The sequence below is a fragment of the Orcinus orca genome, chromosome 16, assembly GCF_937001465.1.
Source record: "Orcinus orca chromosome 16, mOrcOrc1.1, whole genome shotgun sequence".
In the NCBI taxonomy this organism is placed as follows: domain Eukaryota; kingdom Metazoa; phylum Chordata; class Mammalia; order Artiodactyla; family Delphinidae; genus Orcinus; species Orcinus orca.
In genome coordinates, this window is record NC_064574.1 from 77,910,792 (window position 1) to 77,928,280 (window position 17,489).

General features: G+C 39.6%; 1 protein-coding gene across 10 annotated transcripts in view; it reads right to left on the bottom strand.

The window, feature by feature from the left end:
• The window catches only part of GTF2I (general transcription factor IIi), a 96,418-nt gene that overhangs the window by 71,705 nt on the left and 7,224 nt on the right, over window positions 1–17,489 (bottom strand). For all 10 annotated transcript variants that reach the window (XR_007472332.1, XR_007472331.1, XM_004268770.4 and 7 more), the window contains 2 exons: window positions 6,678–6,781; window positions 2,133–2,271 (listed from right to left, as the gene is read on the bottom strand). Coding sequence is in view for 8 of the 10 variants with exons in the window: in XM_004268770.4 (XP_004268818.1) it covers window positions 2,133–2,271; window positions 6,678–6,776 (238 nt within the window). In the remaining 2 variants the exon portion in view is untranslated. Of the gene's footprint in view, window positions 1–2,132; window positions 2,272–6,677; window positions 6,782–17,489 lie in introns of those variants that run through there.

The following is a 17,489-nucleotide window of genomic DNA, read 5'->3' on the forward strand; positions in this document are numbered from 1 at the left end:
CAAAATACCCCACTGATAATTTTTTTATATTGATTACATGTTGAATGATGTTTTAGACACCAGTTTAAAATACAACGACTAAAATGAATTATTTGTTTCTCCTTACTTTTTATTAGAAAATTTTAAATTACCTAAGTGATTTACATTACATTATTTCTATTGGACAGTGCTTTTCAAAACTCTGAAAGAGAGCTTAGAATTTTCTTCCAAGAATTTCTAAAACTGACTCATAGGGACTTCCCTGGTGGTACAGTAGTTAAGAATCCGCCTGCCAATGCAGGGGACACGGGTTTGAGCCCTGGTCCGGGAAGATCCCACATGCCACGGAGCAACTAAGCCCGTGTGCCACAACTACAGAGCCTGCGCTCTAGAGCCCGTGAGCCACAACTACTGAGCCCACGTGCCACAACTACTGAAGCCCACGCGCCTAGAGCCCAGGCTCCACAACAAGAGAAGCCACTGCAACGAGAAGCCCGCGCACTGCAATGAAGAGTAGCCCCCCTGCTCACCACAACTAGAGAAAGCCTGCGTGCAGCAACGAAGACCCAATGCAGCCAAAAATAAATAAATAAATTTTAAAAAAAAACAACTGACTTATACACCTATTGATTTAGTTGCAGGAGACAACTACTGATCCTTGTCTGCAGAATAATTTATAGAAACAAATATTAGGAACTTAAGAATTATATCCAAAGATTATTCTCTGTGGCATCAAATTATTGGTAACAAAAAAAAGAATGAATACTAATAGGCAGGGACTACAATTTGCAACTGAGGACAATTCCCCTAATGCTTAGTTCTAACCACTGAAGAACCACATTAGCAAGACAGTATAGGGAACTGAAATGTAAACACAGCTGCCAGTTGGATTACAGTATTCATAGGACAGATGGCAACTGATATACACATAATCAAAGCAACATTATTAATATAAATTTAAATACATAAACATAATCAAAGTCTTAAAAATTCTCAAAATGATAAGAAATAATGGAAAAAATTTAAACAGATTGCTACCATAAAGCTTAAAAGATTATAGCGGGGGGGGGGGGGGGTGGGGAGGCGGGGAGGAGGGATGTTTCACAGTGGAGGGAATATGTTTTTTAAAAATACAATTGAAGGGCTTCCCTGGTGGTGCAGTGGTTGGGAGTCCGCCTGCTGATGCAGGGGACACTGGTTCGTGCCCTGGTCTGGGAAGATCCCACATGCCGCGGAGCGGCTGCGCCCTTCAGCCATGGCCGCTGAGCCTGCACATCTGGAGCCTGTGCTCCGCAACGGGAGAGGCCACAACAGTGAGAGGCCCGCGTACCGCAAAAAAAAAAAAATTGAAAAAAAATACAATTGAGAATTGAAATTAATGAATTAAGTAAACTAGTTTTATTCACCCATTATCTGCTTGTTGTATTATGAATTGGATCTAACTGGATAATGGAAATTTAAGTTTGGATCTTAAAGACATACATATTATATGCTGATAGACATGTTTAAGAAAATGCTGTATCACTGAGTTAACATAAAACCTATGGAGAGTGTTAGGTTAAACACAGATACGAAAACTGTCACACTGCGAGAAGTCCTAGGTATTAACACCCTACAGTAAATTTCTCTACTGCATTTGTTCTGGTATCAAATAAGTACACTACTTGGATGAACTCCTGATGGAGGATCACAAAACTGACTGAGGACAGAGGATAAGATGATTCCACTGAGGGAGTCAAGAAGACCTGTTTAACTTTGCTTCATGCTTACTCAAATTTAATGCACAGACAAAAACTTTTTTTTTCCCCAACCCACCAAACATCTATCAGGGAAAGACCTGCTTATCTGAATAAGAAATTTTAATAAGTTTGACATTTCTCTACCTTCTAACATGTTTCACTAATCCAGAGTAATGTCAAGCTAAGAGCACAGTACAATAAACATTTACCATTTTTCTTAAGCTCTTCAGTATTTCCCCTAATACGTTACCATGTCAGTGATTCACTTTGAGCATTCTGAAATGTCTCCATGGACTTCAGAAAGTCTTTTTGGGTATAAATCTCATTCAGCTTTAGAAGAAAATACGATGTGCTATCTATAAATATTTAGGTTTAATATTTATGAAATACCAAAGATAAAAATACAATACTTACAGTATTTTACGAAATCTTTCTGAAAATCCTTTCTGGTGTTGACAAAAGCGCGTCCTCTCTCTGTTCCAACAACAAATACGTCTGTTTCATACACTGCGATGCAGGCCACTTCCGCCTTGGACTTGGCCAGTTCTTTACACTGAAACACACAAATAGGAAATCTTATGTTATGTACAGATGTTTAAAAGCACTGTTTCTGCTGGATGAATAAAAAATCTTATCACTTGACCTGCATTAATACCTAATGTGGACGAGGTGAAGTTCCTAGTTTTGACCTTAAGTTATCATATACACAACAGAGTCCCCATTTTTTTTAAGGCACCTCTCTTTTCTAACAGATAGTTTACAACCCTGATTTTATTTTATTTTTTGATATTTATTATTTATTTATTTTGGCTGCACCGGGTCTTAGTTGCGGCATGCATGATCTTCGTTGCAGCATCTGGGATCCTTTAGTTGCGGCATGAGGGCTTTTAGTTGTGGTATGTGGGGCTTCTTAGTTGTGGCATGCGTGCTGGATCTAGTTCCCCAACCAGGGATCGAACCCAGGCCACCTGCATTGGGAGCATGGAGTCTTACCCACTGGACGACCAGGGAAGTCCCAACAACCCTGATTTTAAACAGAAGAAATCACACAATTTATAAGAAAAAAGGCAGAAATCCTTTGTAATCTGTTATAGGTCAAATACCTAAGAAACAGACTCAGAGTTGCACACAGGCTTATGGCAAGCACTCCCAATAACAACAGCTGTGCGCTGTGAGGGGGCAGGATTCTGCAAAGGGGGAATCAACAGCTGCCACAGATGCACCGCAGAAATTCTGGAGCTGGGACAGGCCTCCCCAAGGAAAGGGAAAGACCCTGGGCAAGGGAGCCTCTGACACTCATAGAAACTGGGGGATTAGTGCCATCAGTCCTGAATGGGGGAGGTGGGGTCTGGAAGACACACTACAACTTCCATCACATAATCCCACCTCCAGAAGTATCTCCATATGTGTACACCAGGAATTCCATTTAGATGAGTTTACTTTTACTGAGTATATTCCTATGAGATTAAATATTCTTTAAACTCTTAATAGAGTATATACCATTCCATTTTATGGATAAACAATAATTCATTTAGTGCAAACCTTACTGAAAATGTTGCTGATTCTAATTATCACTCCTAAGAATAACAATGAAATACTAATCTGGGAACAACGTGTATCTTGAGTGACTTTCTCAGAACAGAGTCAGAGACATGAAACAACATAGCCAAAAAAACTCTGACTCTGAAAGTAAATACTTTTAGGGTTCTCAAAACCTACTAAAAATTGCTTTCTAAGAAGTTTCTATCAGTTGATACTCCCATCTGCACTTCTAGAAGAGCTAACTCACAATATCCTAGCAAATGTTATTGTGCAACTTTCCCAGAACCATTTAAAAAGGATACTTTAGGACTTCCCTGGTGGCACAGTAGTTAAGAATCCACCCGCAAGCCGCGGAGCAACTAAGCCCGTGCGCCACAACTACTGAGCCTGTACTCTAGAGCCCGCGAGCCACAACTACTGAGCCCGCGTGCCACAATTACTGAAACCCACGTGCCTAGAGCCCATGCTCTGCAACAAGAGAAGCCACTGCAATGAGAAGCCCACGCACTGCAACGAAGAGTAGCCCCTGCTCGCCACGACTAGAGAAAGCCTGTGTGCAGCAACAAAGACCCAACACAGCCATAAATAAAAATAAATAAAATAAATTAGAGTGTTGTACCTTGGACAGTTTTTTGTAAATTAGGCTAACTTTAGCTTATTTTTCTACTATGTTAAGTGTTTCTCTATTAATGCATAACAGTGCCTCACTGATTTTAGGCATAGAAAAGCTGTTTATGGAATACATAATTAAATACATAATTATACATATTTTCTTCTGGTCTTTTAGTTTATCTTAATATGACAATTTTAAAAAATGTTTACTCGAGTTTAACTTGCACAATAAAGACTTTCCCCCCCAAAGAACCTATGTTCTCAGCATCATTTGTTGAAAACTACAGCTTCCTCCATTTGTTTTTTGTTTTTTTAATTTATTTAATTTATTTATTTTTGGCTGCGTTGGGTCTTGGTTGCTGTGCGCGGGCTTTCTCTAGCTGCGGTGGGCGGGAGCTACTGTTCATTGCGGTGCGTGGGCTCCTCATTGCGGTGGCTTCTCTTGTTGCAGAGCACGGGCTCTAGGCACGCGGGCCTCAGTAGTTGTGGCTCGTGGGCTCTAGAGCGCAGGCTCAGTAGTTGTGGCTCACGGGCTCTAGAGCGCAGGCTTAGTGGTTGTGGCGCACGGGCTTAGTTGCTCCGCGGCATGTAGGATCTTCCCGGACCAGGGCTCGAACCCGTGTCCCCTGCATTGGAAGGCAGATTCTTAACCACTGCGCCACCCAGGGAAGCCCCCTCCATTTGTTTTTGATTTGTACAATTACCACCCTCTAATTTCTTTCTTTTTTTTTTTTTTTTTGCGGTACGCGTAAAGAGGCCTGTTGTGGCCTCTCCCGTTGCAAAGCACAGGCTCTGGACGCGCAGGCTCAGCGGCATGGCTCACGGGCCCAGCCGCTCTGCGGCATGTGGGATCTTCCCGGACCAGGGCACAAACCCGTGTCCCCTGCATCGGCAGGCGGACTCTCAACCACTGCGCCACCAGGGAAGCCCCTAATTTCTTACATGGAAATTACTTGAATAATATCGCTTAAAAACAGTATCTCAAATAAATAATTTTATACCTACTGTCACGATCAGAAATCTTTTGAACTGTAATAAAGCCACAGTAGAAAACTTGTGACCGAGGTGAGCCAACAATCGTTCCCAGCATGGCAAACAATGCTGTACTGTAATTTTGTTATATGACGTTTCTATGATATGTTATACGGTACATACCTTTGAGATGTACCATGGCTGCTCACTTGTAAGGAACTATTATTTACTTACCTTGTGATAAATGACAGTGCATTCTTGCTGCACTATCCACACTCTTAGTTGGACAACCCTGTCTCCAAAGGCAGTATTTACGAAACAGTAAAGCAAGATTCATGTACTGTCTAAGGATTAGATCAAAGAAATCTATGGGCCAAAGGAAGAAGGATGAAGCTGACCTATACACCTATAAATTATACTTCACAGTATACAACTGGGAACAGGAGGAGAGATCCTCTTACTTCTGCCAAAGATGAGAAACTATAAAGACATTCTAAGCAAGGGAATGGGTCCTATGTGACCCTATTTCATTCTACATAGAGAGTAGTATTAAAGAAAATTATTTAATATCAACAGAATAGGATTTAATCTCTGAATTATTTAACGTTACAGCCACAAATTTTGGCTAACTTTATGACCAAAAGCAAGAAATAAGTCACAGTCAGAAAGTTATAGTAGGAAAAAAAAAACAAAAAAGTAATAGTAGGGACTTCCCTGGTCGTCCAGTGGTTAAGACTCCATGCTCCCAATGCAGGGGGCCTGGGTTCGATCCCTGGTCGGGGAACTAGATCCCACATGCCGCAACTAAGAGCCCACATGATGAAACTAAGACTTGGTGCAGCCAAATAAACAAATACTTAAAAAAAAAAAAAAGTAATAGTATATATAGCCACTAACCATTCTAAAATTTCTTTCTTTAAGGAGATAATTTTTTTAATTCTTATACAGCAGAAAGAAGAAAAAAAAATGCCCTAACAGAAAAACAAAAAAGATTCCACGACCTATGTCATATTGAGAACTGTGAGGTTAGATGCTATATAATACTAGTCAATGCTTAAGACAGGAAATACACAGCATCCTCCTTAGAATGTATAATTAGAATATATAATAGAATATATTATTTCTATTAGAATATATAATTCTATATATTAGAATATATAATTTCATTGTGTCAGAAAATACTTAAGTCTGATGTTTCTTAAAGCTATGAGTTCAAATACATATTCAGAAAAACATGATAAGCCAACTGAATTACTACCATGATAGTAATATAAAAGTACAGCAAAAGAATACTACTTAATATTTTGCAATTATGTGTATAAGTTTTTTTAAAAATAAAGAGTTAACACACTACATATTGGGTAGAAGGTCACAGAATTCAGACAATTGTGAAGCACAGCACAATAAAATAAAGAATAGATGTAAAATAGTGAATGTGCTCTTACGGCCCAAAATTGTGGTAATGTTCTTTACAGAGATACAATAAGACACCAGCACCACACTATAACATACAAACTCATTCTGAGTAACTTCAAATATTACACTTAAATTCAAAGTTAATGCTTACAAAACAAGGGATTGCCTAAGATACTGGGAGGTAAAAAATTGAAATTAAATGTAAAAAATTACACATTCGGATAAGTTAAGAACATTCTGAAACATGCAATAAAATTTGAAAGGCTTAAATCCATAACTATTACTCAAGCAAAAACAGTATGTATTTATTAAAAATAATAGACACAGTGTGTGTTTTCCAAAAACAAATCAATCTCATTCACAAGCCCAATCTTATCCAACTACGGAAAACTTTATAGAACTGCAAAGCCATCTCACCATGGACTCAAGAGCAGACATAAGGAATGTCACCACCATCCTGCTCTCCGAGGACTCCTCATCTTCGACGGGCAGGGTAGACATTGCTACTTGGGCCATGATCCCTAGGAAAGAGAAGTATTAGGAAAGTGAGTGGTAGAAATTCAGTGTCTTGCTCAACATATGTTTAGAGCTGTGAGGGTCCTCCATCAATTGCCTAATTTACAGTTTTCTTGCTTAAGAGAAAAAATAAGACTTAAAAACCAAGTAATCTATCAATATTTGCCCCAAACTCCTGTTATCCTATAAGATAGAGAATCTAACCCCCAACTTTCCATCTAGTTTTAGTTCCATAAAACTAGGTCAGCATCACCTCCCAAAATAAATTTAGGTGTCACCCAGAACCAGTTTAAAAATTTCCCAATGAGGAAGAGGTGATGCACTTCACAATCCAGTGATAGTTTATCACAGTTCCACATAGGAAATAGACACAACCTCCCCTTTCTCCCATGCGCACACTGATTACTCAAGAGTGGGTTAAGTAGACTGAGGTTGGGTGAAGAGAATTCCTCCTTTCTTATTAAGAAGTAAATAGGCTACAGGACAAATAAGAGCTAAGATTCCTTTATAATACATTCTCTTTGGAAAAGACTGTCTGATACTTTTGCATCAGCAAAGAGGCTCAGCTGAATTTCAAGCACTATAAAAATACAAACACATAGACCATTCAATAGTAAGTGCTGGCAAGGATGTGGAGAAATGAGAACCCCTGTGCACTGCTCTTAGGAGTGTAAAATGGTACATCCACTGTGGAAAACAGTTTGGTAGCTCTCTAAAAAATTAAACAGATTTACCATGATGCAGCAATTCTACTTCCGGGTATATACTCAAGAGAACTGAAAGCAGGGACTTGAACAGATATTTGAACACTCAAGTTCACAGTAGCATTATTCATAACAGCCAAAAGGTAGAAACCAAAGTGTCCACTGTCAGATGAATAAACAAAATATATTAACCATACAATGGAATGTAATTCAGCCTTAAAAAGGAATGAAGTCCTGATACATACTACAATATAGATGAACCTTAAAAATATTATTCTAAATGAGATAATCCAGACACAAATGGATAAATGCTGTGTAATCCACTCACATGAGATTACCTATAATAATCAAATTCATAGAGACAGAACGTAGAATGATGGTTGCCAGGGTCTAGAAGGAGGGAGCAATGACAATTTATTATTTAACGTATACAGAGTTTTAGTTTGGGATGACAAAAAAGTTCCGGAGATAGATAGTGATGATGGTCACACAACAACGTGAATGTCAAAAAGAGACATGTACCACAATGTTCACTGCAGCACAATTTATGGTGGCCAGGACATGGAAACAACCTAGATGAATGGATAAAGAAGATGCGGCATATATATATACAATGGAATATTACTCAGATATAAAAAGAAACGAAATTGAGTTACTTGTAGTGAGGTGGATGGACCTAGAGTCTGTCATACAGAGTGAAGTCAGAAAGAGAAAAACAAATACCGTATGCTAACGCATATATATGGAGTCTTAAAAAAAATGGTACTGATGAACCTAGTGGCAGGGCAGGAATAAAGACACAGACATACAGAATGGACTTGAGGACAAGGGGTGGGGGGGAAGCTGGGGTGAAGTGAGAGTAGCATTGATGTATATACACTACCAAATGTAAAAGAGCTAGCTAGTGGGAAGCAGCAGCATAGCACAGGGAGATCTGCTCGGTGCTTTTCGATGACCTAGAGGGGTGGGACAGGGAGTGTGGGAGGGAGGCTCAAGAGGGAAGGGATATGGGGATATATGTATGCATATGGCTGATCCACTTTGTTGTACAACAGAAACTAAGACTGCATTGTGAAGCAATTATACTCCAATAAAGATGTATAAAAATTTTTTTTAATAGAATAAAAAAAACCCACAATGTGAATGTACTCAATGCCAGGGGGACTGTACATTTTTAAATGGTTAAAATGGTAAATTTTATGTCATATATATTTCATCAAAATTTAAAAATTAAAAGGCAAAAATACATCCCATAAAGACATTCTAAGAAGCTAAAACCTAAAGCAAATTTTTTGTTTGTTTGTTTGTTTGCGGTACGCGGGCCCCTCACTGTTGTGGCCTTTCCCGTTGCGGAGCACAGGCTCCAGACGCGCAGGCCCAGCGGCCATGGCCCACGGGCCCAGCCGCTCCACGGCACGTGGGATCCTCCCGGACCGGGGCAAGAACCCGCGTCCCCTGCATCGGCAGGCAGACTCTCAACCACTGCGCCAACAGGGAAGCCCCTAAAGCAAATTTTTAAAAATTCTAATACTAAAAGAACTGTCTTTCTATAAATAGCATGCAAATTAGATGCCTATTAAAAAGTACCCCTTTTCAATTTGGTTAATTCTAGGTTTTAGCAAGAGACCAAATAATCAAATGAAACTAATATGAAAGGATGACTAAAAAATTAATGACTGGAAGCATAAACAGAAATTCTAAAAATAAATCTGTGTATATAAGTTAAGTTACTAAAGACATCTGGGTGTTCCTTAACTGAAGGCCCAATATTAGAGAACATGCTGAGCTGTTAGCATGAAAAATCGTTTTGGCTAAAAATGTATGTAAATCTTTTCCCTATTATTTTTTTTTTTTTTTTGTGGTACGTGGGCCTTTCACTGGTGTGGCCTCTCCCGTTGCGGAGCACAAGCTCCAGACATGCAGGCCCAGCGGCCATGGCCCACGGGCCCAGCCGCGCCACGGCACATGGGATCCTCCCGGACCGGGGCAAGAACCCGCATCCCCCGCATCGGCAGGTGGACTCCCAACCACTGCAACACCAGGGAAGCCCCCTTTTCCCTATTATTAAAGATCATCAGGGAAAGGAGGAGGGGCAAGATACGGATAAGGGATTATAAGGTACCAACTACTATATTAAATAAGCTACAAGGATATATTGTACAGCGCAGGAGAATATTGTCAATATTTTATAATAACTTTAAATGGAGTATAAGCTATAAAAATACTGAATCACTATGTTGTACACCTGAAATTAATATAGTACTGTAAATCAACTAAATTTCAATTAAAAAAAAAAGAGGATGATTTCCCTATTATTAAAAACTGTGGGGCTTCCCTGGTGGCACAGTGGTTGAGAATCTGCCTACCAATGCAGGGGACACGGGTTCGAGCCCTGGTCTGGTAAGATCCCACACGCCGCGGAACAACTGGGCCCGTGAGCCACAACTACTGAGCCTGCGCGTCTGGAGCCTGTGCTCCGCAACAAGAGAAGCCGCGATAGTGAGAGGCCGGCGCACCGAGATGAAGAGTGTTCCCCGCTTCCCACAACTAGAGAAAGCCCTCGCGCAGAAACGAAGACCCGACACAGCCATAAATAAATAAATAGATAGATAGATAGATAAATAAATAAATGAAACTGTGATCTAGCTCCACCATGTGTTAGCATGTGAATTAACTGCTAGGCTAGATTTGGGCATCAAAAACTAATGAAGTGGGCTTCCCTGGTGGTGCAGTGGTTGAGAGTCCGCCTGCCAATACAGTGGACACGGGTTCATGCCCCGGTCTGGGAAGATCTCACATGCCGCAGAGCTTGCGCGTTCGAAGCCTGTGCTCTGCAACGGGAGAGGCCACAACAGTGAGAGGCCCGTGTACCGCAAAAAACTAATGAAGTATACATACTTAGGAAATAAAATTTTATAATAAAAAAAATTGACACATCCCCGTATCTGTTAACAAAAAGAATTTTGTTTCCCAAAACAGAAAAGGCAGTATCAAGCAAGAGAATGGTTAGATGATAGAAATTATTTTCCGTAACAGCCTAGGTCCTATTCTTTTCTCTTGGATAAATAAGTTTTAAGTAAACTTATAGTAAAATGTGGCTCAGTCAAAATGGACAAGGCGTATTATTTTTCCATAATAACCTTCACTTCCACAACTACTGAGCTCGCGGGCCTCGACTAGAGCCCGCGTGCCACAACAGAGAGCCCACATGCGCCTCAATGAAAGATCCCACCTGCCTCAATGAAAATCCTACGTGCCACAACTGAGACCCAATGCAGCGACAGATAGATAGGCAGGTAGGTAGAAAGAAAGAAAAAAAAGAAAGAAAGAAAAGAAGGAAAAGAAAGAAAAGAAAAGAGAAGAGAAGAGAAAAGAAAAGAAAGATAGATCATGGGGAACTCCCTGGCAGTCCAGTGGTTAGGACTCCACGCTTTCACTGCCCAGGGTCCGGGTTCAATCCCTGGTTGGGGAACTAAGATCCCGCACGCCACGCGGCACAGCCAAAAATAAAAAATAAAAAAAAATAAAAATAAAGTGACCATGAAACAAAAATGTAAAGTACCTAAAATGGGACAGTTAGTTCTTTAGAACAAAAAGGAAAATGACCAAAATGATCATGTCCTTCATAAAACAGTAAATATAAAAATGGTAGATCCCTTTTAATCTTTTTAAACACAGAGAAGGAAGAAAAACTGAACTGAGACAATTCAGAAGGTGAACCCAGGGACTTCCCTGGCGGTCCAGTGGGTAAGACTCCGCACTCCCAATGCAGGGAGCCCGGGTTTGATCCCTGTTTGGGGAACTAGATCCCACATGCATGCCTCAACTAAGAGTCTGCATGCCGCAACTAAGAGTCCGCATGCCACAGTTAAAAAAAAAAAAAGACCCCACGTGCTGCAACAAAGATCCTGCGTGCCCCAACAAAGATCCTGTGTGCCGCAACTAAGATCTACTGCAGCCAAAACAAATAAAAATGAACAAATAAGTAAATACTAAAGAAACACACACACACACGCACTACAGGAAACTAACTTAAAAAAAAAAAAAGATGAGCCCAATGTTAGACAAGAAAACGACTTCTGGGATTTGTACCACAATGTATTTATTCCCGATTTTCTTATCTCTGATGCTGTCTTGGTAAAGGAGGGGTGGTGTGGAAAGAAATGGGGATCTCTCTTTGTAAGGAAGGAGGCCATAATCCAAGGCAGAAAATCCGCAGTCAAGGAAACAGCTGGAAGGTATCCCTCCAGAGATGTGCTATCCAACATGGTAGCCAATAACCACAGGTAGTTACTTAAATTGAAATTAATCGAGATTAAGTAAAATTGAAAATTCAGTTCCTCAGTAGTCTTAGCCACAGTTCAAGTGTTTAGCAACCACATGTAGTTAGCGACTTTTGTAGTGAAGAATCACAGATACAGAACTTTTCCATTATCACAAAAACTATATTGCTATAGAAATTAAACTATGTTGAGTAAACTTTTAAATTCTCATGACCTCTTGAGCCACCACGGTAGCAGCTATAGCAAAAGAATGAACTAATAAATGGAAAAGAAACTTAAGGGAACATGAGCCAGGATACAAAGGCCAATCCCAACTGTGTGTGCATTCTTCACTGCCAATCTCCAAGGATTCTTTTTTTTAATTAATTTATTCATTTGGCTGCGTTGGGTCTTCGTTGTTGTGCGCAGGCTTTCTCTAGTTACTGCGAGCAGGGGCTACTCTTCATTGCGGGGTGCAGCCTTCTCATTGCGGTGGCTTCTCTTGTTGCGGAGGAGTACGGGCTCTAGGCACGCAGGCTTCAGTAGTTGTGGCGCGCGGGCTCCAGAGCGCAGGCTCAGTAGTGTGGCGCACAGGCCCAGCTGCTCCGCGGCATGTGGGATCCAACCGGACCACATGGGCTTGAACCCGTGTCCCCCACACTGGCAGACAGATTCCTAACCACTGCACCACCAGGGAAGTCCCAATCTCCAAGGATTATTGCTACAAGAGTATCCCCATAGAACAGAGTACCAATGTAGCCTGCCTGAGAAAAAGAACACAGAAAAGGAACAGAGAAGTACAGTTTTATGATATAGTAAAGTTAAAATGCATACACAAGACATCTGGGATGCAGATTCTCAGAATAAATTAGTAAAATTACAAAGAGCCTAACCCACTATGAGTACAGTGACCTTGCCTTAATGATCAACTAGCATCATCTACCTGTCATGTTACATATTCTTACAGAACAAGTTCTTTAAATAGCTGCATAATAGCCCATCGAAATGGAATCATACAATTTCTCTCAACATCTTCATAAAATTGGCTTTTGCCTTTTTATTTCTGTATTTTAAAAATTTAATACTGAAATATAGCATGAAAATCTTTATACCTCTTAATACATAATGCTAAAATTTTCCCATTGCTACCAGAAATGTTTAAAAACACTAAATTCATCAGTCTCACCAACATATTGGAGAACTATGACCTAATCACTATGAATACCTCATTATTACTAAAACAGCTGAAATTCTTTGCTTACTAAAGAAACACTTTTCATAGTTTTATCATCTGTATTTCTTCCTGAGTGACTCATCTGCTTAGGGTCCTATGCCCATTACTAAACTGACCTCTGATGATGACTACACATTGCATAAACTGTCAGAATTCTGATAATTATTATGTGGATATAGCTCCTTAATTATTCAGCTTTTGTGTATGTGTATTTTAATTCTGTATTCTTAAATGCAATATTATTTGTTTCGAACAATTTAATTTTCATTTTGATTTAACCACATACATATTTATGAAATTCTTTGCTCATTCTTTCTTGCACCTCAGATTTTCCTTCTGCCTAAAGTTAATCCTTTACAGTTTCTTTCTAATGGCAAACTTACTGTTTGCTAAAAATTCTTTATTGTTGGAAGATACTTTCAACTAGGATAAGAATCTGGGTTGACAAATACTTCCTGTCAGCACACTGAGGTTATTTCATTATCTTTTGGCTTCCATTGTTGCTAGTCAGAAGTCATCTAGAATCTCTTTTAAAGGAAATCCCAATCCTCATCCTTGCTGTTTTTAAGATGTTTTCTTTGTCTATGGCTTTCTACAGTTTCACTCTGTATAGTGTGTGTGTAGTGTACATTTCCTTTTATTCAGTACATTTATCATTCACTGGGCTAAGGATTGTCATCTTTCAGTAGTGGCAAATTCTCAGCTATTATCTCTTCAGGTATTGTCTCTGTCCCATTGTCTACCTCCTATCCTACACAGAGACGCAGACTAAATGTATGCTAATCCTTAAATCTCTGACCCTCTTCTGAATTTTTCTCATTTTTCCTTCTTGACTTATCTTTCTTCTGACTTATCTTCCATTTCACTAATTCCTTCTTCTGTGGTTAAAACCACCCATCAGGTTTTTTATTTTGTTTATAATTTTCATTTATACAATTTCTATTTGTTGCCACGTCACATTTAAAGTTTCCTACTCCCTAAAGATTTTCAAGCTTGACATATTTCTTTAAACATAGTATGGGTAGTTGTTTTACAGTCTATGATAATTCAAAAATCTCAAGTCTTTGCAGGTGTATTTCTGATGTTTCTCATAGTTCTAGCTCAAACTCACGGTTCTCGTTCCCATGTATGCCTGATTGTCTTTTACTGTATGCTGGTCGTTTTACATTAAAACACTGTTTTAAATATGAGACCTATTATCTGGGAACAATACCTGCCTGGGATCACCATAATCCAAAGCTTCAGTTTCCTCGAATCACCCAGAAATGGTAACCCAGACCACAAATAGGGATGCAAGCTGGCTTATTTCTTAATCAGCCTTAACCAATTTGAGGTCTCAACTTATTGAGGGGAAGGGTCTATCTGTCCCCTGAATTTTGTGCAGATTCTGGGCTTTGATTTCAGCCTCTCATCTCACATGGTTTTCAAAACTCAAGTTCATATGGTGAAATTGGCAGATGCCCTTAGGGCAAAAGAGATTCCCACTTCTACCATTAGTTCTCATTTTCCTTTTTTTTTTTTTTTTAATTTTGCCTGCGCCGCAGGACTTGCAGGATCTTAGTTCCTGGCCAAAGCCATGCCCCCTGCAGCAGAAAAGTGAGGCGTCCTAACCACAGGACCACCAGGGAACTCCCTCATTTTCCTTTTAATATTAGCTTCTCATAATAGCTCTTCAAAATTCCTATCTTATCAACTTCTTGGTATTTTTACAAAAGTTTTGTTTTATAATTCTAGAACATTCTTATTAGTCCCACCAACTCTGGGAACCACAACTGACTTATAATAGTCTTCTATTTGCAAGAACAATTTATGAATTAGCCAGAACTATCTTACACTGCAAGGTTACAAATACGCAATTCAAACCACCGCAAGTGAACAAAGGAATTTTTATTGTTTTATTTAACTATTCAGCCTAAACATTGCACTGATTCTATACACAGCTGGATCAAGGAACACAAGAGATATCCTTAAGAGTTCTCTCTATTCCCTCCCTGCAGGCCTCACTTCTTGAGCAGATGGGTTTCTTTCCTAAGACAATGATGGCCACACGCATCTTTATGCTTACCACACACCTATACTGTGATCCTAGAGGCAGCGTACTATCATATCTTCCTAATATTTTTTGCACAAAAGTTCTGGGGATTTGTGCCACGAGCCTATCCCAAGCCCACGTGGCTAGTCAGAACAAGATTACCTGGGATACACTGTTATTGGCAGTCTAGCCAGAACCACGTGGAATAGGAAGGTAAGCAGTTAAAAGGCAAAGCAGGACACTGTTATCAGGAGAAAAGGGTTGATAAAGTGTGCCAGTACACAAAAATAATAGCTACCAGAGTCCGTTCCATTTTCTTTCCCATTTTTTCAATTTCCTTAATTCTTCAATTCTGAACTTTTTTTTGACTTCATCTTTTGTCTCCCTGATTTGATTTTAATTCTCCTTTAAGTTCAAAGCTGAACTTAATTGGCCTGTTGCTGTTTCATCTTTTTATCTTTTATCCTGTCAGCTACTGTTTAATAGAAGCAATGCCTTCTTTTATGTCTCTGAAAACAGACTCCAGCCATTCTTTAAAATCCTCTTGTGTTTCTTATTGGAGATCCATTTCAGGAATTAGGTTCATCTGTGTCCTTACTGCACTGATCCATTCTACCTCAAAATAAGCCCATAATTAATTCCACGTAAGTGTTTTTATTTGACCACACTTTTGCTTTTAATTTATTGATCCTTGCCGTTAATGCTGAACAGCAAAACAATAAAAAGAAATTTTACAGTGAGTCAAAGAGAACTCTAAAATACTTTCAGGGACCTTCCTGGTGGCGCAGTTGTTAAGAATCCGCCTGCCAATGCAGGGGGGCACAGGTTCGAGCCCCAGTCCGGGAAGATCCCACATGCTGCAGAGCAACTAAGCCCATGCGCCACAACTACAGGGCCTGCACTCTAGAGCCCCCAAGCCACAACTACTGAAGCCCGCGCACCTAGAGCCCGTGCTCCGCAACAAGAGAAGGCACCGCAAGGAGAAGCCCATGCACCACAATGAAGAGTAGCCCTGGCTCGCCACAACTAGAGAAAGCCCACGTGCAGCAACGAAGACCCAAGGGAGCCAAAAATAGATAAATAAATTAGAACACTTTCACACAGGCCATCATCACTCTAACAAAAAATTGAGATTCTCAATATTTCTGATTATGTTGATTTCTAAAATATTCTAAATTTTCAACGTGTTTCTGCTTCAAATTAAGGTTCAGGTCAGACTTCAGTCCGTGGGAGGTGGGGGTGGGTGGGGACCCATAACACTGATCTTGCTTCTTTTATTCCATTTATGTCTTATTTCTTTTTTGTGTTATTATTTTGTTATTTGCAACAAACATTTCTCCATTTCAATCTCAAAACTTACAATCTTAGATAAAGAAGAAAATTCAAGGGATTTCCCTGGTGGCACAGTGGTTAAGCCTCCACGCTCCCAATGCAGGGGGCTGGGTTCGATCCCTGGTCAGGGAAACAGATCCCACATGCATGCCAAAACCAAGAGTTCGCATGCCACAACTAAGAAGCCTGCATGTCGCACCTAAGGAGCCCACCTGAAGCAACTAAGCCCCGGTGCAACCAAATAAATAAATATTAAAAACAAATAAACAAATCTGTCTCAGCCACTGCTGCCTCCTAAAAGAGCCTTCTTCTACAAGAGCCCTTTCAATGCATCGTGGTCCATAATTCTCTTCTCCAAACCAAGCATCCCCAGTTTGTCCTGTGCTTTACCTGTAACACGATTTCCAAAATATTCCTCAGCGGCACCATTCTCAAGATATTCTCTAGTTTGTCCAGGCAATGTCCCAGAAGTGGACAGAATATTTTGGATAAGATCAGTTTGCCAGAGACTACACTAGAACCTGTAACTCCCAGAATTTCCTTATTCCTTGCCTATTAACACAGAGGAATATTTTAATACGCATCTCTAAGAGTTTATCTCTATAGGCTTAATAGGAATTTTCAAAGGGAATAAATTAGGTTGGTGTTTCGTCAGAGGTTCCATTTTACAAACATTTAATAAAAGAATACAAAGTATCACAATTTATATTAATATGGTAACACATATATTTAACATATACACCTCAGCAAACAAGAGAAATAGAGCCAAAGAGACCATTTAGAAAGAAAATTAGAAATCCCTAAAACAAACCTTTGATCAAGATTGATTTTTAAAAGTCAAGGCTTTTAAGTTTTCATAGCAGGCTATGCTTACATTTTAAGATACTAAAATTTTTCTTTCTGCTGAAATAAAGCTGGTAATTTTATCAGTAAACACCAAGTGATCTCTCGAGAAGAAACAAAATACATTTGAAAGGTTAAGATTTGAAATGATCTCCAAGTGTGTTTATTTTTATACTTAAAACTTTATACCCTCTCCACCCCATTTCCAAAATACTGTTGAGACAGCTAACAAAAATAGCTAAATTTTATCTTTTTTTAAAAAGCCAGGTGAAGGGAAGAATGATAAAATTTTTAAAATGAAGGCAT